The sequence below is a fragment of the Camelus dromedarius genome, chromosome 2 (assembly GCF_036321535.1).
Source record: "Camelus dromedarius isolate mCamDro1 chromosome 2, mCamDro1.pat, whole genome shotgun sequence".
In the NCBI taxonomy this organism is placed as follows: domain Eukaryota; kingdom Metazoa; phylum Chordata; class Mammalia; order Artiodactyla; family Camelidae; genus Camelus; species Camelus dromedarius.
The window spans coordinates 62,301,830-62,328,408 of record NC_087437.1 but is presented as its reverse complement, the minus strand read 5'-3'; the positions used below and the strand labels follow the sequence as shown (position 1 = coordinate 62,328,408).

General features: G+C 46.1%; 1 protein-coding gene across 2 annotated transcripts in view; it reads right to left on the bottom strand.

Annotated features, from left to right (window-relative positions):
* Positions 1 to 26,579, bottom strand: part of HEG1 (heart development protein with EGF like domains 1) — an 82,698-nt gene that overhangs the window by 32,707 nt on the left and 23,412 nt on the right. For both annotated transcript variants that reach the window (XM_064494406.1, XM_031463130.2), the window contains exons 2-10: positions 23,851 to 24,138; positions 21,893 to 22,192; positions 16,142 to 16,495; positions 14,710 to 15,063; positions 11,167 to 11,640; positions 9,126 to 10,481; positions 6,936 to 7,052; positions 6,179 to 6,298; positions 2,238 to 2,341 (exon numbers count right to left, since the gene is read on the bottom strand). In XM_064494406.1, coding sequence (XP_064350476.1) covers positions 2,238 to 2,341; positions 6,179 to 6,298; positions 6,936 to 7,052; positions 9,126 to 10,481; positions 11,167 to 11,640; positions 14,710 to 15,063; positions 16,142 to 16,495; positions 21,893 to 22,192; positions 23,851 to 24,138 — 3,467 coding nt within the window. The remainder of the gene's footprint in view (positions 1 to 2,237; positions 2,342 to 6,178; positions 6,299 to 6,935; positions 7,053 to 9,125; positions 10,482 to 11,166; positions 11,641 to 14,709; positions 15,064 to 16,141; positions 16,496 to 21,892; positions 22,193 to 23,850; positions 24,139 to 26,579) is intronic.

Below are 26,579 nucleotides of genomic sequence, written 5' to 3'. Positions count from 1 at the left end.
GGCTCTCCATGGGAAATTACATTACATGGGTCAAGATCCCTTTTGTTGAGAGCAAATTAAGAGCAACTCTCCCTGTGTTTGCCTTGTGCCCTTGGAAAGAGCAGAAAATCCCTCTGTGGCATGAAGTCCCATGCCTGCTTCCCCCTCCCCTATCCCGCCACACACACACAAACACACACACACACACACACACACACACACACACACACACGGTAGGGGCTGTGGATTCCTTTTATGCAGCAGAGGGTCTCAATACCTTGACCAATGCAACCCACCTGTCTACAAAGCAAGTGTGTCAGACACATCTCACCCTTCAAACATGGGATGCTGTCATGCCGTTTTGGCTTTGTATGACATTGCTTTACATTTATAAGGCAATGATTTATTATTATTATTAAACATTTTTCCAAAAATGATACATTACACAACAGAATGGCATCTCAGGAAAGGCCACTTGAGTCACAGCCTAAATCTTCAGAACTTCTTGAGGGTGGAGGTATCACATCACTAATAAATTACATGTTGCTACTGGGCAAAAATGAACCAATAAGTCACTGGCACCGTGTAACAGGGAGGACTGTACTTCTGCAGGAGGGTCTCAGCCCCTTTACTATCTTAGAAGGAAATACTGACCTACAGGACGACTAAGAGGCAGTTGTGATGGAGTGCCAAGAACACCAGATGTAGACATAAAACCCTGCCATATAGTAAAGAATCCGACCTTGCACAAAGAGAGGTCTGGCCCTTGGCTCCTGGGAGGCGTCTCTAAGCCTTTGGAATGTCCTGCCTTTGTTTACCTGGAGGCCCTGGGCCACTCCAGATAGTCTAACAGTGTGACTGATGGTGGGGGTTTTGGGTTACAGCCAGAGGAGCTGGAGACTGAGGTCAACCATATGGGCAGTTGACTATGTCTACATTTTGGCTCTAGACACCACGGCTCAGATGACCTCTCTGGTTAACAATACTCCATGAATATCATACACATCGTAGCTGAGAGGAGTTAACACTGCCTGTGACCCCATGGGGAGTGGACTACGGGAAGCACTGAATTTGCCGCCCTCCTGGACTCTGCCTGATACATCTCGTTCCTTGGCTGATTGTAACCTGGATCTTTTCACTGTAATAAACCCTAACCACGAGAATAACAGCTCTCAGTGAGATCTGCGAGTCCTTCTAGTGCATTATCAAAACTGAGGGTTTCTTGGGGATCCCCAAACTCGCAATGTGTGTCAGAAGTGAGGGTGGTCTAGTGCACTGTTCCCTAACTTTGCACCTGCTCTGTGTGAACTCAGGCAATGTCACCACTTCCAGAGAGCTCCCAGTTTTCCATCTGTAAAGATGTTGGCCCTACCTCTTACAGGAGTGAGGCATCTGGCAAAGTGCCTATCACAGAGTAGATGCTCAGCAGATACAGAAACAGAATTGGAATCTAAGTTTTACACAAATAAAATCCATGTTCCTATAAAATCCCATAGGTTTTGGCTAATATACTAATTCTTGCCCATAAAGAACAAGTAAAATTAAAATCACAAACCAATTAATCTCTAACACTTATTTTAATGACAAATTTCAATTTTCTGAGTACCAAATCTTAGACTCAGGTAGCAGCTGGGAGGCAAAGTTTACTCTCTAAGCTTCATTTCCACTGCTTCTTTCTTCCTCTCCATTCTTTTTCTTTCTTTCTTTCTTTTTACCCACTGACAAAAAGTAGACAAGGAGGCAAAGAAGAAGAATCAAAGGCCCCTAGATTATCTATTCAGTGAATTCTCAACCCTGGATAATAGGATTAACTGTTACACCTCTGGCATTCCCTTAAGAAGAAAGCATCCTTCTCTCCAAGTTCCAAAACACAGACAGAAAAATTACACAGTATGTCAACAGCCGATGGGACAGTAGGATTTTCTGGGTCTTTCCTCTTTACCAGCAGCTCTTACTGGTGCCTGTCATCTAAATGGCTGTGACTGTGAGTCCGTACATGGAAAAGGAATGCCAGGGCACTGATAAGGCTGCACAGGAGGACACATTTGAAGAAACGCTTCTACCAGGACCACTAGTTCTCAGCACCTCCCTTCTATTTCTGAGAGTCCTTTAATTTTACCATAAAGCTCACCTTCCAAATATAATAGAAATGAACAGCCCAGGAGATACAGCTGATTCCCAGGAAAGGTTCCCAGTTCTGAATAATCTTTTCTAGAAAACAAAGGACTAGCAGGAAGATGCGTTTCAGGAAAACCTACCGTTTTGGTGATCTCATTTTCAACTTCACGGAGGTCTGAATGTTTTTCCACGGTGGTATTAAGAAACGTTCTCTTTATTTTAAACTCTGTCACGAAGGTCCTAACTGAAAACAAAAACAACCTGTTAGACCTCACAAGGTCGACCTACGCAAGGCTGAGTGTAAATCTCTGGGGCACTCAGCTTTCCTCCCCCTCCTGGCACTTCCTTCTTCTTGAGGGTGGAGACCACCTCCGGGCTCCTCCAGCAAAGTGAGCACCCAGTGAGCTGAGCTGAAGGCTCCGATCAAGCACCCTTTGCGGGAGAGGCTCCAAGGAGCCTTCTGTGTATGTGCAAGGGCTCTGGGAGAGTGCCTGACCTCTCTCCCATGGCCTCCCATGCCTCAGATGTCCAGTGAAGCTGTGACAGAAAAGAGAGCTGAGCTGGCCTAAAGAATGTACTCCCAGGAGAAGGAGAGGGAAATGTGGGGCTAGAAAGACAAATGCTCATTGGCCCCTAGAAAGCTTCAGATGGAGGACAGCGCTTGCTGTCTAGTTCTTTTAGCAAGAGAGCGAGTCCTCACTTTCAAGGGCGTGCTCTGGGTTCCCCTTCTCATTAAGGCTGCGTCCCATCTAACCTCCATTCTTCTTGCTCAGAGGAAATGCCTGCTCTGTCATTGACAAAGGAGGCTTCTAGAAGCCAGGTTCCTCCACAAATCATCCAGCTCCCAAGGGTCAAGATTAACATTTAACATCACGTGTGTCCATCTTCTAAGTTCTTCCTTCCCCCCTATACCCTCAGCCCCCCGAGGAATCTGATATTCTAAGGACCACCAAGGGGCTACAGAGAAAGGTGCCAAACATCTGTAGGGGGCCCCCACTCCAGGGGGCTGCCAGACTCCACAATAACAAGCCATATGATGAAGACAACCCATATTCAAGATACTGTTGGGTTCAGACATGAAAGAAAGTAGCCCCATTTTTGAGGCCCATTTCAATCATAAAATAAAATTCTAGTTAATATCAGTTTATGCTGATTGGGCCTGAGGGGAATGGAACTTACAAATGGGCAGGAAATCAAAAATTAGGAAAGCCTGCTTTATATCTGGGTCTTATCTTCCTTTAGGTTAAATTCTTATCTTTCCCTCTAGACAAGGAAAAAAAAACCAACCCAAACACAGAAACCAATGAAGCTGCTCTTTCATAGAAAGCCTGGCTGAATTAAGAAAAAGACCCACAAATGAGCCAGGGAAAACATTTAACATCTTATACTTACTGTCTAAAGCCCTTAATCCTTATTTAACATCTTTTTGCTTGTTCTACAGTTCAGTGAAGCCAGCTGCTCAGGACTCTTTCTGAGCAGCAGGGAGCTCTTTGAAAATATTCTTGGCCAAATGAAAGCATTTCAGCATGCTCTAATTTGCATGTTCCTCTGATGTTTATGAACAATGAAGCTAAATGACTTGCAAAGGGAAAGATGATTGTTAACACAATAAACGGCTCTCCTCCTGATCCATGGTGCCTGTGGGACACTCCACACACAGGCTTCCAGAACAGCCCCCTACGCGTTTGGCCTCACATCTCACAGGTCCAGGTCTGTACCCAGACTCCCTGTGCAGAACATACATGTTGTAAACGTCAAGTACACAGATCTCTTCTGAATCAGGACAGTGAATGTGGCCCCTGCGCTCAGTGTGAATATAAATAAGACACCACGGTGCCCTCCCAGCCCTGCCCTCTCCCACGCATAGTCACATCCTCATGCTGCAGTTACATCATCAGGCTTTAAGGCAATTTTAAACTGCTGAATTACACAGGTTATCTAAATGATTTTTTTTGAAGATCCATAATTATTACTTTGCAATCAGAGTAGTTTATCGTTTTCACTGCTTTCAGTTCTGGTCCTAGAGGTGAGAACCCTACCATTTCCCAAGCTTGCCCAAATCCAGGATTTTATTTGATCTTCACAATAATCCTGAGTGGGAAGCAGAGAAGGTGGTAATCTGATTTCACACAGGAGGAAACCGAGGCTTGGGGGCCCAGGTGCTGTAGGCGCTGGCCCTGGAGCCGGAAGCCTGGCACTTGGGTTCCTGGGCAAGTGTACTTTTCACATTGCTTCCAAATAAAATCATTTCCATTGTCTCCATTCTTAAACGGAAAACTCCTGGCTTATTCCTTACAGGGTGTAACTAAATGCAATTAACTATTAGAGTATGAAGACTTCTTGACTTTGACTGATGTATATATTCCCAAATCTTCCTCTCTTAAATTTGATCCTTGTATTTGAAACAATTTTCAAAATTCTACCACTACTTTGCTAGGGTACCAACCGTAGAAATACATCTCTAGGCCCCAGATGGCACCGTCCTGCCTGGGGTGTCCTGAAAGCCAACTGAACCCTCACGGTCCTGTAGATGCTCCACTTGGTCAGCCAATCCCCAGCAGCGAAGCCAGCTCTGGGCTTTATACCTCTCTCCTGTTCCTCCATCTTTCTAAACAAGGTCCGAGATGCAACCCCAGCTAATCATGCCCTGTTCCTGCGTTGCTGCCTCTCCACTCTATAAAACTTGCTCTTGCCCAAAGGTGCTCAGGGAGAGGGCTCCACTGGTTGTGAGAGTTGTACTCCCCTGGCCCATGGAGTGTTTTCCCTTGAATAAAGGACATCAGACTCATTACCAAATTGCTTTAGTTAGTTTTGTCATTTGACACCAGCTTCTTAAAAATTCTGATGATTCCCCTCAGCCTATGGGCAATAGGGAGTCATGCAAATAACACTTGCAAAGGACACAGACACTAGTTCTTTCAAAAAAATATTCACCAAGCACTTTTTCTGTGTTAAGTATCACACTGGGCAATTTTAGGTGATTCCAAATTGAGTTACTGTACCCACCAGCTCCCTTAACCAGCTTAGATAACTCTGCATTCCTCATTTCTAATTTCTTCCTCAAGTTCTGCACTGAACTCAGCACCTTGACACACCAGGCACAGGGAATATACCCTGTGTGCTAGAAAGCTCCTCTGAAGAACACGTCACTATGTGATGGAGAAACGGCGGGCCGCAAACCTGGCCTCTCGCCAAGCAGCTGTATAAGCTGGGCCATTGAGCACCCTGTCAAAGCCTTGGTTTTCATTTGGTTTGCTTTTTGCTTTTCAACCTGTAAAATGGAGATTATATCTAAAACCAACCAGCTTCATGAATCTATTAAATCAGGGAACAAAACATAACAAACTGCACGGTACAATGATGGCAAGAGCTTTGTAAAAATGTATCAGCCTGTGGACAAGAACATGAAGACTGTTTTTCCTTCTGGTTTTATTGAAGATCATTTTTAAAAATAAAAACAGTGTGTGAATGTGATAGGATAATCAGGGTTTTTATTTTCTTTTTTCTCTCTCTAAAATGTTTTTTTTTAACTCATTGGTTAGAACATCCTTTTGAAGGGGGAAGGTACAGCTCAAGCGGCAGAGCGCATGCTTAGCTGCATGTGTCCTGGGTTCAATCTCCAGTACCTCCTCTAAAAAATAAATAAATAAGCAAACCTAACTACCTCCTCAAAAAATAATATAATTAAATAAAAAAAATAATAATATCCTTTTAATATTTTTTCTTCCTGTGGGATGGGATGGTTGAACAAATAATGTTATGCGTAAATGATGGTATATTTATGCAGTCACTACACAGTTTGTATAGTATTTTTAATAACCTGAGAAAATGTTTAAGATATAGAGTTTGTACAAATACCACATGACTTCCACTATATGAAAAATACACTAAAAAAGATTGCAAATAAGGTGCTATATCTCTGAGTGGTAGAATAATAGGCAGCGTCTTTTACTCCTTCTGTATTCCTTAAATTTACACCTTGGACAAATATTGATTTTGATTAAAGAGAAAACCAGTAAATGTTATTTTGCAAAATACATTGTGACACAGACAAAATTCCAAGATAGATGAATTCTCTTACCCAAATTGCATATCCCTTTTTCCAGCTGATACCCTACTGGGCATCTGCAGGTGAAGGATCCCTGAGTATTGTTGCACACGGCCAGGGGTGGGCAGGGGTTCGAGAGGCACTCATTCACGTCTGCAAGGAGAGAACACAAGGCCACGCTGAATCGGCAGCAGATGGCAAAGCCATAATTTAGTAAAAGGGGCACTTGCTAAGGGCCAAATGGCACCAGGGTTGGTAGGGCCCCGAGACTAGTGGACATGACCCTTGTTCTCAAGAAACTACCAGTCTACTGAGGATGGGGGCAGGCAAGGATACAGGTAACTACAAATACAGGGCAAGATTTGAAAGCACAGAGAAAGCAGCGATTTGGATGGAAGGGAGAATTAAGTACTGTTTCAAATAACATCTGGACTAAGACCGGAGGGATTTTAATAGCAGATGTGGGTGGGGAAGATTCTAGGCTGAGGCACCAGCACAGTGAAGGCCAGGAGCAGGAAAGGGGGTGGGTAAGGAGGCGGTGGGTTTTGGGGATGGCCAAGTGGTCTCGTGTGGCCAGAGTGTAGGGGACCCACAGAAGGGAGCCAGGTCTTGAAGGCCTGTCAATGTCACAGTCTGACATTACTCTGCAGACAGCATGTACGCATTCTAACTTCCAAGTGAGCAGGGTATTAAAGATCTTACTCCCTACATTTTGGAGGAAGAAGGAGTTTACCGCCCATCTCAATGTGATACTGTACTGTAGACCATGGCAGGTTACGTTTCCTCTTACCCACACTGCAGTCATCCCCTTGCCAGGAAGGTGAGCACAGACATCGGTACCCACGGCTGGTGGAGTCCATGATGCATTTCCCATCGTGAAGACAAGGGTTAGTGGCACAGCTGTTAACTGAAAACACATTTCAGGAATAAAGCAGTTAATTATACAGGAAAGGGAAAGGCAGCTCTAGGCAAATATTTAATCCTTCCAGCTAATATTTGATTCTTGCTTATTTCTGTTTACTTGCCCTGAAAGGCCACACTACTAAAATAGAATAGGTCTCTAGAGGTGCAGAAGAGATGCATTGGGACTGGATACGGCACTGGCTTGTGTACACACACACACGTGTTAGACAGTTGGATCTCCGAACACAAGAACTGGTTCAAATCCAGATCCTTATAGGTCCCTCAGCTCGGGAATGAGGATTACATTGCCTTGTGATATGTAACAAATTCTACTTGAATCAGTATGAATTTAAGACACACATTAAGGGGGAAGTGGTTCGTGATCAACTATCCTCCCTGCTCCAAGTTTTCTTCTTTCCAAATCTCAAAATGTAACTGGACCTCCATATACCGTGCAGTCATTCAGAACAATGACTGGAGGTAGCACTTCGAAGCCCCCTCTTTAGCGGTGTGACAATGAGCCCATCTGATCATCCCGGCCCTAACTATGCACAGGCTCCACTGTCACCCTGGACTCCTGGCTCCCAGGGGCAGTGACTGCAACTCCCTGTTTTGGTCTGTATAACCGGCATTATCATGCTGTGGTTATTATAATACCTGCCTAATAAAGGTTTCTGACTCACACTTAGAAAAGCCAAAACCCACAACATTAAAAAAAATCATCTCCAAGGAGAAAAATCAGTGGCAGAATGAGAAAAAGAAGGTGTAAGTCAAGAGTCCTAACTCCAAAAGAGGAACCCTGAAGACAAATGGGCTAAATTTGAATGGTGTCCCTGTCCTTCATCACTACTTAAATATACCTAAGGTCACCTGTGTAAGCATAGCACCTATATATCCCAACGCTGCACCCACAGACAGTCACAAAAGACTTAACACCTCCAGTAAGGATGCTCCTAATACTCGCCTATAGCTACCACTGCAATGGCTATAATCGGCTTTAACGGAGACTTGTGAATTATATTCCACCAGGTATTGGAATGTATTTGCCTTCTGGATATGAAGGCTGTGAGTCCTGAAGCTGGGACCCCAAATTTGCCAGAAGTTGCCTCCCATTTCCCGGCAGTGCTCAGACCACTCGCACCCAGAGGGCACTGATGCATCAGGGCTCTGCAGGGATGCTGTGGGCCTGGTCTATGGCTCTCCAGCCCCCAGACGGGTGATGGCTGCCTAATTGGAACTCTGCCTCCAACTGAGCTCCCCGCTCCAGCCACTACAAAGTATCTCTTTTTCCCTCTTTCCTTCAGTCTCCCTGTCACCCCTTTGCCAATACCAGTTTTCCTTTCCTGGGTCTGGACAAGCCAAATGTACAGTTTTGACCATGACATCAAAGAAGACAACATACTATTTCCTTCTCCCTTTTCTTAAGTGATAAAGAAGCACGTGGAGGGCTTTATTTCCCTTGTCCCAGCAACTTCAACATGCATATAAAGATGTGTAACCTCACGTGCAAGGTCAAGAGCCCTGGTCACATGGTCACTATGGGAAAAGGTCAGTTCATCGTTCTCTCATGGAACACCTTCCCTTACCTGCATTTACCAGCCAGCATCATAATCTTAGGGAGGCCAAGGAGCCTGGGCTTCCCTGGATCAAGGTAAGTTTCCCTGGTGCCCGGGGAGCCGGCTGACTAACTCAGCGGCTCCGGGCTCTGACCTGGGAGCAGGCACCTACTCTCTCTCTGTTTCAGGCCACCTTGAGATTCTTGACTCCAGTTTTTCCACCCTTCAATCCCACATCACTACCCCACTTGGCCTTGTTAGCGATAAAGGCATGCCCGAAAAGTTCTTGCAGTGACGGGGACATCACAAGCTACAGTACACATGGCAGGCGGCATTTTTTCCTCTTCCTTCAGGAAGCATTATGTTACTTAGGGGTGAGAAAACTGCCACTATGAGATTCTTTTCTGTTTTAAGTGCTTCAACCGAAAGCATTTAAGCTCACAAAACAGATACAAGCCACCACCACACGTCAGTGTGAACCCAAGCCCAGAGCAACTGTGTGCTTGTGTGACCTGTTCTACCTGAGGCTGGAGATGGCGGTCCTGCGGGTGACTGGGTGTGGCTCTGAGTGGCGGAGGTGGTCAACTTAGGAGTCACCACTTCTACCGTAGAAACGTGTGTGGTCTGGGGAGATGTTCTCAGGAAATATGAAGCTGGGCTATACTCTTCTGTAAGGCCAAGCTCTGTGGTCAATTCTTTTGCTGATGTGGGGGCGATGGTTACGGGGACTGATCTGGTGGTAGCATCTATGAGAACCTGGCTCCTCTCTGTGGTGACAGCACCTTCAGTTGAGACTTGTACCACAAGAATTTCGGGACTGGTTGGTAGGAACTGTTTTCCAACCACCGTCTGTACTGCTGTGTGGCCACCCATCTGAGCTGCTGTGCTTGATGTGGGGCTGGGGCTGGGCACTGGGGGATGAGAGGCCTGGAGAGTGGTGGCTGCCACAGCTGGAGACGTTTGGGCTAAACTGGTGCTTGTGGCTGGAAGGGTTTGTTCATTGGAGGCCTCTGTTAAGGCCGGGGCCAAGGGGAGCCCCAGAGTAGACCTCACTGTGACAGCTTCCGTGGCCTCCATGGGCAGAGCCTCCAGGTGTGGTGGCTTTGATTCCGTAATGATTTTCTCGAGGTATGGGCTGCTCTGGTTCTTAGGCTCTGCTGTTTGACTACTGGGGAGCACTTCCATGGACGATGCCACTGTCGACATCTGAACTGAAGTCACAGGAGCATCCCTGGCCCTAGGCAGGACCAGGGTAGAAGATGTAGGTGGAAGGACTGTTTGTGAGACAGACGGCGAAGAAGGGGTGGATGCTGTCAGGGATACTGGTGAAGAGGCTGGTAAGGAAGACACACGTGTGGGCGCATCAGGTGTGGACTGCTGTGGATGAGAGGAGGCCCTGGCTGCTGTCAAGGCTGATGGGAATGCGTGGTAGGACTGTGACACGGAGGGCTGGAGTCCAGGCAGCCCTGACGAAGAGGGTGATGGGTCAGGTTTAGCATAAGCGTCCAGAGGAACCAGCGTGTTCCGTGGTTCACTAACAGTGGCTGTGTAGGACAGAAGGTTGGTTGTGCGCAGAACCAGTGACTCAGTGGAAGGCTGAGCAGATTCCCCTTCGTGGGATGAGACGTGACTTCTTTCAGTCTGAGCCTGAGAAGAGGAAGAAGAATCTAAATGTGAAGAGTTTGAGATCTTAACAGCAAAGGTCGAACTCTCCCTCAGGTCAGAGGATGAGCTGTTGTCTGCAATGGACAATAGCGTCCGTTCTCCTTTGGTGAATGTAGCTGAAACATAGGTGTGGTCGGTGTGGTCAGTGTGGTCGCTGGAAGTCCTGTGTTCAACATCTGTGCCTCCCACCTGATCGTAGCCAATTCCAGTGACTGCAAAGGGAAAACCTAAAGTTAGGTCAACTAAACAAATACCTGCCAAACCTGCACTATGAGACAGACTTTTAGTCTCCTATCCATGAACGCTTGGGGGTGAAATGCTTTCTTTGGAGAGGTGGCTTTCAAAAGTGAGCACGCTTAATAGAGACAGTATTGGAAGACAGGAAGGGTCTGGGTCTACAGTGAGTAGACCTGCCCTCCTGTGAGAAGCACAGAGGCAGCAATGCAAACGGTAATAAAAGCAAAGTGGGGCCAGGGGCTGAAAAATAAGGAACAGGACCAAATTCCTTTCGCATGCCTTTTTTGATAAAAGCAAATTAGTATCTGAAAAGCTCTTAAGACCTCAAATAGAACAATTGTTATGCCTAAATGGAAAAAGGAAAACCCTCCCAACTTTCCATTCTGGATAATGAGATATTTCTTTCCCAGGAGATTGGCCTTAGCCACAACGTGGCTGGGCCCCTTCACTGCCAGCATCCTGGCAGACAACACCGCAAACGCCTGGGGCAAGTGTGTGGGAGGATGTGCGGGGGCGGTGGGGGAGCCCAGAAAGCTCTCCTCACAGACAGCTTGGAAGGCTTACGACTTTCTGGGCTGAGGGAGAACGCAAATCATTCTGGGGCTGCAAGCAAACAGACACATGAGCTGAGGGAATGCAGACAGAGATCCTGCCCGTCACCTCCGAGGGCACGCGAGGCCGCCAGAGACCCAGAGGCTAGGTGGCCGTCACCGGTCGCGGTCACGTTTCCGGGCTGAGTGGCGCTCTCCGTCTCCCTGGGCGAGGTAGTCTCCCTGGGCGTGGTCTCCATGGGCGTGGTCTCCCTGGACGAGGTCGTCTCCCTGGGCGAGGTCGTCTCCCTGGGCGTGGTCTCCCTGGGCGTGGTCTGTCTGGGTGAGGTCTCCCTGGGCGAGGTCGTCTCCCTGGGCGTGGTCTCCCTGGGCGTGGTCGTCTCCCTGGGCGTGGTCTCCGCCGCCCAGCGCCACACATGCCCAGAAGCCGTGCTCCGGTTGGTGACAGATCGCAGCGTGCGCTCTCCGACTCCAGTGAGAGTGGCCCAAGTGTGCGGGCTGTGAGCGTGGGCTTCGGACGCCCCCTTCGAAGTCCAATCCTCTGCTTCGGGCCTGACTGCCAGCTCGGGACTGTCCTCAGTGGCTGCAAGAGGATTGAGAAGGGGAAGGCCGGTCAGTGCAGGGGTAGAGTTGGGCTGGGTTAGCCAGAAAGTGTCCCCACTCTTGCTCAGGGTCTATCTGAAACTGACAAGGTGAAAAACCAAAATGTGTGCCGCCCCTGCAGATGCATCAGTGACTGAAAGCTCGGGAGGCACTGCGGGATCAGCATATCTGCCCAGGTGGCCTGGATTTATGCAAAGGCTTCTAACTTCAGAGAACGGGATCAATACTGTATTTCTGCTCTGTGATACATAATAAATAGAGTTTATGTCAGGGAAACGAGGTGGCAGCGGGGGAGGTGAACAGTGGGCAATAGACTGACAACCCTGCTGGGTGGGGCTTTAGACCTGACAAGTCCCTGGGAGGGAGGCCGGTATCCCCCCGTAGGCTTTACCTCCTGGTGGGACCAGCGAACCAGGACCTGACACAGGGCCTGTCATTCTACCGTGGAGGCCTTTGCCTGAGCATAGCAGTGAAAAATGGCATTGTGTTCGGAGGTTACAGGTGGGCTTGGCTTTTGTTTCATTTTGTTTTTTTAATGTATTTGTTTTATTTCCTTGGTGGGGATGGAACAGGTGACACATGAATAAATACCCTTCTCCTCCTTCCTTGGGTATGTTTTATGCTATAAACTTAAAGAATCTTAGGTTAGTCTATTAAATTATCAAACAAACCATCCTTTTCAGAAATGATGGAAATGCAGTCCAATTATCCTTGGCCTAAATACGTCATAATCTGGCTCTAATGAGAAAAACAGGCTCTTTCCTAATTCTTATTCCTATTCCCAGACCAGACTAGTCCTTGATACCCCATGGACCTATGTTTCTGGAAAATGGATGTAAAGCTGAGTGAGAGGTAAGTTCACTTCATGGTAGGTTTGCACTGATGGACAGGCAGGAATGAGCATGGGGACAGGGACACAGTGACCTGCGCAGCACTGAGAGAGCCAGCACCCAGTCAGGATGTGATCTGACCCAGGCTGAAAACCCATGGAAAGTCCGCCAGGAGAGGCTGGAGAGTCAAGCACCCCTGAGCACAACTTCCCTGGCAGAGAGGACAGGCTCCGTTATACAAAACTTAGGCCAATAACCCTGTTAGGCTGACAGACTTCACAGAGTCATGACCTGAAACAGAGAGGCTGCACCTGAACCCGGAAAAACGAATGAACCAAGAACTCTGAAAAGCTGGATGGCAGAGTCAGTCAGCTTAGAGAGATTCCAAGGAGAAGTGAGAAAGCATTATGTTAACCCAGAGTGAGATGGTTTCAGGAATGAGGCTATTCCTTATTTAGTGCTTCATAACTGAACTCCAAGGTCCACTCACACTGAGACCACATTTTCCACACAACCCCACTGCACACTGACTGCAGAGTGAAGAGTACTGAAGAGACAGAAGGAGAGCCTTCGAACCTATGCTTCTGATCTGAGAAGGTAAAAATTCTGAACCCCAAAGTGGTAGGGTGGAAGAGGGTTCCTTTTGTCTAGAAGACAGCTAACGTGCTTTCCAGGCATAAACACCCTCCACCCATATGTGTGGTATTCTTTCATGACGCAGCATATGCTTTTCCACGTCACATCAGTAGTAATAAGTGCTGATTTTCCTCATCAGTCAGGATGCTCCTATGGGGGAGACAGAGCTTCTGACATTAGTGGTGGAGAGATAAGAATTTAAACCTATTATATGCTTAAATGATAAGTTACTGCATTTTTGCTTCGGTCAGCATACAATTTACATTGCTAAGGCTGCTGAGAATTATCTTTTAAAACTACCCAAAAACATTATTAAAAAGGAACATCGAAGGAAAATCTTTCTCAAATTGATAAATTGGACTTCATCAAAATTAGAAAATTTTGTGATGCAGATGGTAACATCAAGAAAGTGAAAAGACCACCTACTGAATGGGAGAAAAGTTCTCCGCAAATGGTGTATCTGCTACAGGACTCGTATCCAGAATATACACTACCTCTTACAATTCAGTGAAAGAAAGCTAAATAACCCAATTTAAAATAGTGGTCAAAAGATCTAAATAGACTTTTCCAAAGAAGATATACAGATGGTGAGTGAGCACATGAAAAGATGCTCAACATCATTAGTAAGCCTGGGAAAACTGCAAATCAAAGCCACTTGCCATACCACTTTGCACCCACTAGGATGGCTAGAATCCGAAAAGCTGGACAAGCGGTGGTAAAAATGCTGAGAAACTAGAACCCTTGTATTTGCTAATGGGAATAAAAAACGGTGCAGCCACTTCGGAAAACAGTTCAAATCTCTCTGCAAGAGATTTGAAGACATACGGGCATACAAAAACTTGTAGCTGAATGTTCACAACAGTACTGTTCATAAGAGCCAAAAGGTGGGGCCAACCCACACATCCAGCGATCCACAAAAGCATAAACCAAATGTGCTGCATCCAGACAATGGAGCGTTACTTGGCCATACAAAGGGATGAAGCACTGCCACGTGCCACAACACAGATGAACCTTGGAAACACTACACTAAGTGGAAAAAAAAGAAGGCCACATACTGTATGATTCCATTTATAAGACTTGTCTAGAAGAGCAGGTCCATAGAGACAAAAAGTAAATTCATGGTTGTCAGAGGCTGGGAAGAGGAGAGAATGGAAAGAGACCAGCACAGGGTTTCTTTTTGGTGTGAGGAAATGTTCTGGAATTAGATAGCAGTGACGGTTGCACAACTTTGTGAATATACTAAGAACCACCGAACTGTACACTTCAGTAGGTGATATTTTCACCTTCCAGAAGCTGTGTGATTGAGGCAGGTGTGGGCGTGCGGGGTGGGCTGTAGGGAGCAGAAGGACACAGACAGAGAAGTCCCTGAGCTGTGCGTGGGAGGGGCAGGCGGCCACAGCAGCATCTTGGAGACATAAAAGAAACAATGGGGATATACTGCTATATGTGTATCAACAGCTGGAAGGAAGGCCTGGGAATAATGAGGGGCCTGCAGGAGCTGTTTCATTAATGCTGCAGAAGGCCCTGGCCTGGTAGGCCCCCCTCCCTTCAGTGGGGTGCGGCTCTGTGAAGTGGAGACTCACTCCAGCGTTCCCCACGTGGTGCCCAGGAGTCCAGGCTTTCTGAGGAAGATGAAGATGAAGACAAGGACTCGGTGGCCGGCTCAGAGGAACTCCTGTCACCCAGCGCTGTGTCACTTCCTCTAGACTGTGGGGCAGAGGCCGAGAACTGGCTCCAAACTGAAGAGTTCACAACTTGAGGATGGGAAGTAACACTTCTGGTCACATCTGTGAACGTCCCTCGGTTGGTGGAGGACCAGTGGGCCGTGCTCTGTCCCCCTCTGACCGACGGGGCTGGCCGAGGCGCAGTCTCAGTCTGAGACACAGGGCTTCTACTCCCTGCCTCAGAGCGGCTGGCAAGCTGGTGTCCTCCTGAGGCTGAAAAGTGTCAGAGAGAAAAGGCCATGATGTGGACATCAGGGAGATCCCTCCACAACCGAGGCGCGAGTCTTCCCTAAGAGAAGGTTCCCTTTGCAAGGACCTTATGTAGTATTTCCTAAATGTGTAACCTGACATGCACTTTCATGTTCTAAGTTATTATTTCAAAACTCTTCAGTGTCAGGAAGAGAACAATGCCAAAAATAAAAGATGGTGAATACGGAAGCTTTTAAACACCATGTGCAGGGGGAAGGAATAGCTCTGTAGAAGAGTGCATGCCTAGCATGCACTAGGTCCTGGGTTCAACCCCCAGCACCTCCATTAAAGTAGATAAGTAAATAAATAAACCTAATTACCTCCTCCCTCTCAAAATAAAATAAACTGCATGAGCAAAGTAGCAGAGCAACTTATAGGCTTGAGGGGTTTATTCTCTTTCCCCCAAAACATGGGTGAGTATGTGGGAATGAGTATGTTGCTATGTCCGTCAAACACGACGTGCCCAAATAGAGTCCTTCTAGCATTTTTCTAGGATGGTTGTACTATTAATAAAGATTATTCAAATTTTCAAGTAGAGCAAACAAAAAACTGTAAGGGTACACTAAAACCCTCAATTTGGGGAATAGATGTATATGTTTTATATATTTGTAAATATATTTATAGTTTATGTATGGTGATCTGCACATGAGATAGCTGAAGCTAGCGTTAAAGAGCGGGCCAGCTCTCAGTGTGAAGGTGACACTGCAGGTGACGAGATCCATCAGCAGCGGAAGCTCCGAGCCTGGGTCTCAGTGCTGCGTGAAGGAGCTGGTGAGCGCGCACCCACTGCTCAAACTCGCTGAGCCTGTTTCCTCTCTACAAGAAAGCAGGAGGAATGATGTCTGCTTGACTAATTTCACAGTGTTGTCATAAGGAAAATCAAGTGAGATAATGGGGTATACCAGATAAAGGAGACGGTGTTACCCAAGAACACAGGCTTTTTTTTTTCCTAGAGACTGCAAATGGTCTTGAAGTGATTACTTGAGAAAATTCAACAATTTAAAAATGTTCATAATAAATCAAAAAAAGATCGAAGACTTACTTAGGGAATCATTTTGCAAAAGCACCACTGAGACCTCAGAAGATGTGAGGCCAAATCCATTTTCTGTGGATGGCTCAATGAGTTTCTTCTCCCCCAGGCTCCCGATTACTCCACCGTTTCTTCTTAAGTCTGCCCCAGAGGGTGAAGAATGAACTGATGCTGAAGTTGCAGCAGTTTCAGAGTCCTCAGAGAAATGCTCTGTCTCGGGTAGAGGTCCCAGACTGACGCTTAAAGACTGGAGCATCCTTGGGGCACCACTGGGGAACATGGTGGCAACTTGCACACTCCCTGTCCCACTGACCGAGATGCTTGGGAGAGCAGTGGAGTTGTTTAAATCCTCTGTGCTTTCAGAAGCTGAAACAGAAGAAAATAAGCTTCAAGACTCGTCAGGGGTGTATCTGGATACAGATAATGTTAATTACATTTTGAAAGATGGATGTAGATAAACGTGGACCTACTAGAGAAACCCATGTGATATGTGCATTCGCCCTCTCCTCACTAGCGCTAGTCCTCACAGAGCTAAGTGGAGAAGCCTGAGGTCCTTCATCGAGTACAAGAAGCTTCAGATCAGGCTAGAAGGAAGACAGGAGAAAGCCTCTAGACATGATCTGCATTGATTTTTACAGAAGAAACAAACCTTCTGCTTTTGAATTCCATCTTACAGCTTATATAGGACAGATCATTGTGATACGGTACGGGTTTTTGCTTTGTTTTGTTTTGTTTTGTTTTAGCAGGGTAACCCTTTTGTTCAAATGCTGTTACAGATTAAAACCTATACATAAAACTGAATAAAAGTGGGTCCATTGTAGGGTGCCTGGTCCCCAGGTCACCAGCATGGAGGCCTATGGCTCTCAGACCCCAGCCGGAAAAATGCTGGCCTAGAACAGTAATTCCAGCTCTGCCACCATCAAGGCTTCTTTATTATTGCCCAGCGCAAGGCCATCATAAACCTTATGTTTTGAAAGACTGTTACCGAGCTCCATTTATTGTGGAACAGAGCTTCTAATCAACAGGAGACACTCATTATTACTCCACTGATTTGATTTCATTCCACCCAAAAGCAACAGGCTCCATTATTGCAGTCACCTCATTAGGCTTTGGAGACTGGCCCCCGAGCCCACATACTATGACAGTGGTCCCCTAGGAGGTCAAGGACTCCAGGTTGGGAGCAGTTTTTCTGATGAAATGCGTGGCAGACACTGGGTTAACTGTCGCGAACCTCAGGAACTGAATTCTACACCATTGGTCAAAACGCACAGTGTGCTCTGCAGAAGTACAATGGCTTGCCCACAAAGTCTTCCCGACAAAGAACTTTCCAAAGGACACCCTGAGAAGTGACCTCCAGAAGGGCACTTGACATCCTCATTCCAAACAGGAATAGACTGCACAAAAGCTTGGTGAGTGAGCAAGATCCAAAAGCAAGAAGAAAGAGTGCTGTCTTTTTCAAAGCCAAAAAAAAGTAAGTACTTTCCATACCTATAAAATGAAAGGCTTCAAACTGTTAATTATGACCCAGAAAAGGGAAGAAAAAAGTTCTCATTATAAATGGTTTCTTGAAGACCAGTCCAATATGCAGTCATAACCAAAAGCACAAATAAATATTAAATATATATATAGAGGGAGAAAGTACCGGAAACAAAAAGGTCCCTCTTACTTTTGTGCAAAACCATAGAACCAGCTGTACCTAGAACACAGCCCACAGCTCTGGTCACTGGACCTTCCTGGAGACATGGAAGATACAGGAAATCCATAGAGCTAGTAATTAAAATAAAGGAATAGAAAAACCTGGACACAAAAATGGTTTAAGCCTACCTAAACCCACCTCTACTTAAACACAAGAACAAAAAAATCTTCAGGACTTAAAAAAAAGGAAAGCATAACACAGACATGCCCAAACCCTCCCTCAGCCACTTAGCATCAGGCCTAAATTCATTAGAGTCATCATCTATATCCACCAACACTGGATATAGGCACTGCTGACTGCTGGGCACTCTTTTAAAACACTTGTTCCCAGCAAATTGTATTATTTCATCGATTCAATGCACAGTGGTGGCTCTATTGGACTCAGCCTGAATGCCTGTCGAGCAAAGCAATGGCCACAGAAATACAATCAGAAAAGTCACAATTGCTGAAGGTCACAAAAGGAAGATGGCCAGGTTTTCCCTGACCTGAGAGGACTCCGTGGAACACTGCTTCACCATCTCATTATCATCATTAGTAAAAGCTGCCATTTACTGACCAGTTACGATGTGCCACTACTTTATACACACCTCCATATATTGTGCTAAGTCCTTTACATGCTTAATCTGACTCAGTCCTCACAGTAAAGCTACAGAGCAGTGTGAACACTTCTGTAGAACTGGTGCCCCTTAATAAAAGGAGAAAATGCTTGGTCAAACTAATCTACAATCACCACTTATGTTACTAAATGAGCACCTGCTAAATATACCTGGGGGGAAATATACCATGTTTCTAATCAGCAGATCGGCACTACTGATTATTTAATAATTGCCCTTCCTTGCTCATTTCTACCCTTGAAGCAGCCATTCAAAAATGGGAAGACCATCTTTTTGTGAGCAGAAACAAGCCAATTTCTCTAATCTTTATAATAGGAGGTGAAAAGAACGCCTGTTCCTCTGGTAAAATTATGTGGGTCACGCTCCAATCACAACACAACATACTGGAACCTCAGGCAGGCATCACACTGCTCAGCCTTGGCTTGGCTGCTGTCCAGAACTTGCCAAAAATCTGGCTGAAGCAGCTGATATTTGGGAAAGATATGCTAAATCTACAGTCTTCTGAGTTATTTATACTCATGTCCTTTACAAAGCGAAGTCACCATAAAGCAATTTACCTGGACCACATTAGCTAGCTACCCACAGAAATATTTTCTGAGTTGAGATCCATTATCACACCCCCAGCTCCTATTGAGAATCGACATAAAATATCACCTTTCAAAGAACATTAGCACAATTTCCACAAAACAGCAACTGAAGGCATTTTCTGTTATGATCATTAACATTTCTTACATGAGTATTCCTCTTAGAAGTACTGCCCCCCAAACACTGAGGCCTATGGATGAAGCTGTGCGCTCACTTTATCTGACAATATCATGCCCTACCCGGTTTCCCTTTGTGCCCTGGTTTCCAGGAAACTCGGCACTAAATTTAGTGCTCAATTGTAGCCACTCTCACATAATTCAATGTACACATATCTCTCTTCATCTTCAAAAGAGAGCTTTTTTCCCTGTTAGCTGCTTTACTTACTTTCCCCTTAATGGTCTAATAGTATATGGTCATTATAGAAAGTATTAATAGAGTAGAAGGCTGTGGAGCAGCAAAGATGTAAAACAGCAAGCAAACAGTTCCCAGTGGCTTCTGACCTCTTTTTAAAAATCTGATTTAGCTCTCTGGGCCTGTACCTGCCTTAACACATACACTTATTGGCATGTGATTTATTTGTGGAAGCAGGTGACACCTAACTACCTGAGCCTCAAAAGACATTGCACTGCTTGTATGTTTCTGTGCATCAGAGTGAAGAGTGAATGGAGGCACGGGATACGCAGGCTGACATGTTCAAACAGCAGATGCTAGAACTAGAAAGGATCTTTAGGATCAGCTGGTTTAATCCCTTCATGTTTCAAATAAGGACCCCCTTCCTCCCCAGGCAGGGCTCCTGGCTGACCATCCTAGTGCTCACCCAGTGAGGACCATCACTCATCTGACTGGTCTCAGTGCCAGGACTTCCACTGGGCCACATTTGCTAGTGGATGCAGTGGCCAAGTGTCACCACACGGCCTGCTAGACTCCCTCCTGGCTTTGGTTCTACAGAGAATCCAGCTGGGCTGGGTGCCTCTGGGTCTGCCTCTGGCAAGTCCTGCCAGTGCTCTTAGCCTGCGTGCCTAGTGCTCCTGGATCCTGTGGATCTTGAGACTTAGATTTCAGGGGCAGTAGGAGGCACACCAGAGCTCTGGTCAGCAGGTTAGCAGGGGCTAGCCCAGCCTTACAAATAAAGCAAAGCTTCATTTCCCATGTGGCTTCAGGTCCTCGTGCGCATCCCCTTTACCACCCCACAGGGAAGAGGGGAGGCTGGCAGGCTAGATCCAGGTGTTCCTGGATGCCTGGCTATCCCCTCATTCACCAGCACCCAAAGCCCCCTCCAGTATCTAACAGGGAGGGTGGGACTCTACCCAGCACGGAACACCCAGTTCACTAAGAAGGGAGAGAAATGCTCAGTGAAAGACTCGAGGAAGAGGAATAATATGGGAGAACTCTTCAAAAAGTAAAAGGTACAAGAAGGATGAAGGCTCAAAAATTTGAGGGCCAATTACTTTTTTAATGTTAAAAAATATAAGTGACTAGAGTCAGGGCCACCAGCTGGAAACACAGAACAATTCTCAGATGCACCACAGTATACACACCACAGCAGTGGGCCGGGTTCAAAGTGTAAATATTAAATGACCCCGACCAGAATCAAGGGTAGCTTCCTAGAAGATGCTTCCTTTCCACCATTTAGTAAAGTTGGTTGTAAACCACTGAACCACAGACTTTGAAGCTGGAAAGGATGGTAGCTCTGACCCAATCTAACCAATGTTTAAGAATAATCTTAAAAAGCCATCTCCTAAAAAAACGAATCATAAATTATATACATCCGTGTTGGCAGGAAACCATATACAGAGTATATGGAAGGGGAACTGGCTGCTTTAAACAGGCATTACCGAAAGGACCTCTGGGTTCGGTTTTTGCTTTGATGACATAAACCTGAACCCCTAATCTTGCAAAGTACTTCTAAAACCCTCTGATCTATGAAAATTTTGAAATGGCAGTTTCTGAAGCCACCTAACCACTGTTTCCCTGGAATATTTCCAGCCCTCGCTGTCCTGCTCCCCGCAGCACGGGGGTGAGAACACAGGCAGCGCACAGACGCGGAGTACAAGCTGGGAGAAGAGACAGGGTGGGCAGAGCTTCCAGGACTGGTCCGTGGCTGGAAGAGCCTGTGATGCGTGGGCACATGCTTATCCCCTTACTCATCAACTGCACCTTGTCGTGGGACGAGAGAGTAGCAGACACAACCCACGTCCTCAAGATGATGACAGTTTGTCTGGGTAGGAGCTTAGATAATGTAGTGTGACAGGGTGTATGGTACGGAGGATCAGAGGCTGACAATAAGCTTGGTGGAGATGGAACATCTGTAGGGACACTGGACTGATGAGCAAGGGCTGGAATGTGCTCCATTGCTGTGACCTTGTAAATACCTGCATCTATGGTTTTTTTGAAATGATGCCCAGAAAAATGTACATCTATGTCATCTTTGCCATTGAAAGAAACATTTTTGCAGTAACGAAGAAATATAAATATAACTCCTCATCAAAGGACACAATGATCATCATTTCAGTCACCCCAGAACATGGCCTCTTGTGCAAGAACACACACCTACCACACTCAGACTTGTGTGTAGGAGGGTGGGGGACGAGGGGGGAAGCAGGGCTCGGTGGACAGAAAGGCCTAGAGCAGCCACCAAACCAACTGTCACTTTCTTCCTTATACAGTTAAAGGAAGCATGCTTTAAAGATGAACTTCAACACTGAGATCAGTTGTGTGGGTTGCATTTTTACCTCCAACATTTTGCACTGGGGCTTAATGACTTTTCCCCTTAGCCCCTGTGACAAGTGTATAACTAGCTGGCTATCCAGGGCGATGTACTTCTATTCTGAGTGACTTCAGCGTGTTGAGCTGGGACAGGAGCACTTACGTGTGGGACTGCTGGAGGGAGGGGAGTAAACCGGTGTCCTGGAGAAAGGCAGCCAGGATTGCTCTGGTCCTGAGGAATTTCTCTGCCTGGGAAGCGTGGTCTCTTCTCCCACATCCACAGCAGGAAGAGAGGACTGGCTCACAACCGAAGTGGCCACCACTTGGGTGTGCAGAGTCATTGCTTCTGGGAGCCCCTGCCCCCTCACCGGGGAGCCCCAGGACGTGCTGCTCTCCGTGTGAGAAGGGGCAGTTCTGCCTTCTGACCCTGCGCTGCTGGATGGCAGGGGACGCCCTCCCAAGGCTGAAAGCAGACAGCAACAATTAAAATTCCACCAGCAGACTTCCCAATGTCTGAATAATCTTGGAGCGAGCTCACCTCTGACCTCTCTAAGATAGACAGACACGAGAAGAAAGTGGAAGCAATTGTTCATTCTATAAAAAATGGCCTCCTGAATGAGAGACCACAAGCCAAAACAAGGACTGTTTTCAGATCTCACAAAGACTCTGCATTTTGTGGTAAAATTATCAGGAAAGGGGCACGATGAAGCTAAGTATGAGCCGATATAGAATCGGAGGTCAGCGTCTGACCGGCGTGACTCATCAGTCATAGTCCACAAAGCGGTCCCAGAATTCACTTGATTTTAACACAAAGTTTCCAATGTCTGGATGACCAACAAACCCAGGCAGCACTATATGCAGTTTCTAAGCTCTGTATCCATCATTCATGAATGGAACTTAACATACTTAAAATACTCTTTACAGAACTGAGTCCCCCAACCAGACCTCCTGCCCCTAGGGCATGCAACCATGTGGACATCTTTGATGGCTTCATCCTCTACTTTGAGGCCATTACCAAGTTGTATCAATTATCCTTTGTGAAGAGTCTTTACCAACCCCTTCCTCTCCATCCCTGAGGCCACTAGGCCGTATTTTAGCACCTGGATTTCTGTGTCTGCCTGGGTGGTCCCCCTGACTCTAGGTTCCCTCCACCCCAGACATCTTATACCTACCTGCCAGGTGAACCCTCCCCAAATTCACTTTAATGCAGTCACTGCCTTGTTCAAAAACCTTCAGGGACTCTTCCCACCACAGCAAATCTAAACTGCCTGGTTTTCAAAGTCCTCCACTATTGTGCCTAAGCCCACCCCCATGACTGTTCCACCGGCTGCTACTCTCCTGTGTGTGTGACTTACATCTTCCCCACAAAGAGGCCACGCTTTTCTCCTTTCCTCTGTATCTTTGTTCACATGGTCTGGACATCCCACTCCTCAGCCACCCCTCCCACCTCGATCAGACACACAGACTTAGGCTCAAATCCCAGCTCTGATACCTGTTAGCTGTTTGCCCTGCACACGTTGGATTGATTAATTTCTCTAGCTTCAGTCTCCAAATTCCAAAAATAAGAGTAATGTTAACTCATGGCCTTGCCGTGAGAATTGAGAGATGAGACATGTTGGTATGGAGACCTAGTTGGTGCTGGCTTTCTTTGTCTTCCCTTCCTCAATCAAATCTTGCTCAACCAGCTCCAGCTCCACTGTGCAATCCTTTGCTAAAAATGGCAAACCACCGAGCTGTGCAGACTGGGGCAAGAACAGCCATCTGAGCCACACAGCCACGCAGTCCGCCAAACCCGGTGCCTATGAGGCTGCAGCGCGTGGCAGGACTGCCGAAGCTGTGCGGATTCAGCCCGGCCATGGAACATAGATTCCCCGGCCATGGAACATAGACTGGTCAGGCCCCTCTGCAAATCTGCACCCCCATCTGTGCATCTATAGTTACAACTCAATTAACCACAGTGAGCCACAGGTGGAACCCAAGGCACAGGTCTGGTCCACCCCAGCCCAAGACGATTGGCTGGGCACTGTGACTTGGGATGGGGGAAGGCAAACACTGGCCGAAGTTTTGTCCTCTGGGACTGAACATACATGCGTGAAATGAGCACCATCAGCACACACTCACCTAAGGTGATGCTCTGGGAAGTCAGAGCTGTGGGTCTCTCAGCCCCAACAGGGGAAATGGTGAAATTTGTTGTCCTCGAAGAGTCATTTCTTCCTCTAGCAGCTGCTGTTTCAGTTTGTGGAGTGAAGTTTTCTGGAGCATCTGAAGAAGCGTGCCTCTTTCTGGGGGTCTGAACCATCACACCCTCTTTGGAGACCACTGTTGAAAAGTCCACTTGATTCTGATCAAAGGTGATGTTTTCTATGTGGGGTTCAGTGTTGCCTTCTGGCCAGTGGTTCCCTGCAGCAGCTGAAATGGTAGGAGAATGGATCAGTGAGGCCTTGCTGGCTTTGGAAAAGAGAAGCAAACCTTCAGGAGAAGGTACGTGAGCAGATTTATCAGTAGAGAAGTGGATTCAAATAGAATAATTTCACCTTTCTTTTTCTCCAGCAGTAATTAATCTTGCAATCCAGTGGAAGAAATTATGAAGCACCAGTATTATATAGAATTAAATTTTACTACAAGTAGAAGAAGTGATGAAATTGATAGAAAGAGATCAGTGTGGAGCTCAGGGAAGGTCACTTGAACAGAGGAACGTGGGCAGGTTCAGAGAGGGTGTGTGGGACAGAGCCCAGGTGTGAGCAGAAGGAAGGAACCACTTCGTAAGCACCAGGGTTGTGAACTGTGCTTTCTGGGTGGTAGGAGAACACAGCTGGCAGCTCTTAATCCTGACACCTACTCTTGCAGGCAGGAGGTGGGGCATGCACAATTCTGCAAAAACATGGGAAGGATTTCGCAGTGTTGCTAAACCTTAGTAATGTAAATAGTTTTGATGAAGTAATTTCATTTTCTTTGAATTTATCCTAAGGAAATAAGAATGGGAACAAAGATTTCGCTGCCTAGATGGTCACTGCACCATTGTTTACAACAGTAGAGAAGGAAGGAAGGAAGGGAAAAAGGAAGGAAGGAAGGGAGGAAAAAAGAAAGAGAAAGAAAGGAAGGAAGGAAAGGGAAAAGAAAAGGAAAAGAAAAGAGAAGAGAAGAGAAAAGGAAGTTAAAAATCCTATAGCAGGAGATCAATTAAACCAGTTGTAGTATATCCATATGAAATGATTCTCTGAGGTCATTAAAGGGATGTTATAAAATAAAATAAAGATATTCTACAGGTATTATTGAGTTAAAACAACAGGCTTCAAAATAGAATATAGAGCGTGATCTCATTTTATTAAAATAATAATAGCAATCGTAGACGTGTGCGTGCAAGCACTGATCTAATGCTCGACGTGCACGCATTCATTTTGTCCTTGCACGATTCAGAGGCAGGTGCTCTTGTTCGTCCCGCTTTGCATGGGAGGTCCTGTTCCCTGCCCAAGCGTCAGCTCTCAGTTCTGCTCCCCTGGAGGATGAAGTACCAGAGAGGAGTGTTGGAGCAAATCCTCCTGTTCTCCCTCACTTCTAGTCCAGGGGTGTGGAGGAAATGTTGCCTATTAGTATGGACTGTTACTTGAAGTTTATAAATTAGGAAGGTATTTCTGTTAGTTAGAAAATCTATTTAATTGGCATGACATTGTAAACTGACTATACTTCAACTAAAAAAAAAAAGAAAGAAAGAAAGAAAAGAAAATCTATTTAAGTGATCATTTACTTCCGCCCAAGATGGTGACAAAGAGGGCGTTAGCAAAAATGTGGTGAGGATGAAGTTAAAGCTGGGGCTGAAAGCGGGCACCGAGGAAACCGTCTGTGGTATTGCCATCTCTCAAGGCAGGGTAGGTGGGTGGGACGCCCAGGGCCAACCAGAGAAGGCTGCCCTGTTACTCTGGAGAAGTCTGCACATGGCCTGGCCAAAGCTTGGAAGCCAGAGCCAGGCCATCACTGGGGGTGCCAGCCCCTGAAAGATAATGCCAAAAAAAAACAGCATTTGCAGAGCTGTTACCCTGCATATCCAAACTAATATGGGAGAGAATGTGGCATACATGTACTAATTGTGGGGCACTGTGTTTAATGAGTTTCTAGAAAAAGCAATGATGAGGACAAGAACCACTTGAAGTTATTGCTGATTACATGGCTCCTTGAAAAACCCAATTCATTTTCCCCATTTGAGAATGATATTTTTCTTTCTGCTTAGGATTGGGGGCTGCATTGAGAAAGCGCTGTGGGGATGAATGAAGTCACCCCTACCTATGTGAGTCAGGCAAAAATGGCCAACAATTGGACCAGTAGGGGCTGCAGGCAGAACCTACAGTTCAACCCAAAATATCACGCACACACACAGACACACACGCACAATCTCAAAAGGAACAAGTTATCTTCTAGATCAGCCCTATCCAAGAGATGTATAAAGTAAGCCACAAATGCAAGCCACATATGTAACTTCAAATTTTTTAATGGAGGTACTGGGGACTAAACCCAGGACCTCATTCATGCTAAGCACGTGCTCTACCACTGAGCTATATCCTCAGCCTCTGTAACTTCAAATTTTGTAGTAGCCACATTTTAGAAAGTTAAAAAAACAACAACAAAAAAACCCCAAACCGGGTAAAGTTAATTTTAATAAACATTTAAATAAATATTTTATTTACCCCAATATATTCAAAATAGTAACACTTCAATATATAATCGATAGAAAAATTATTCATATATTTGGCATTCTTTTTTTGGTATTAAATCTTTAAAAATCCAGTGAGTATTTTGCTGGCCACACTTCAAGAGCACAAGAGCCACATGTGGCTAGTGGCTGCCACATTGGACAG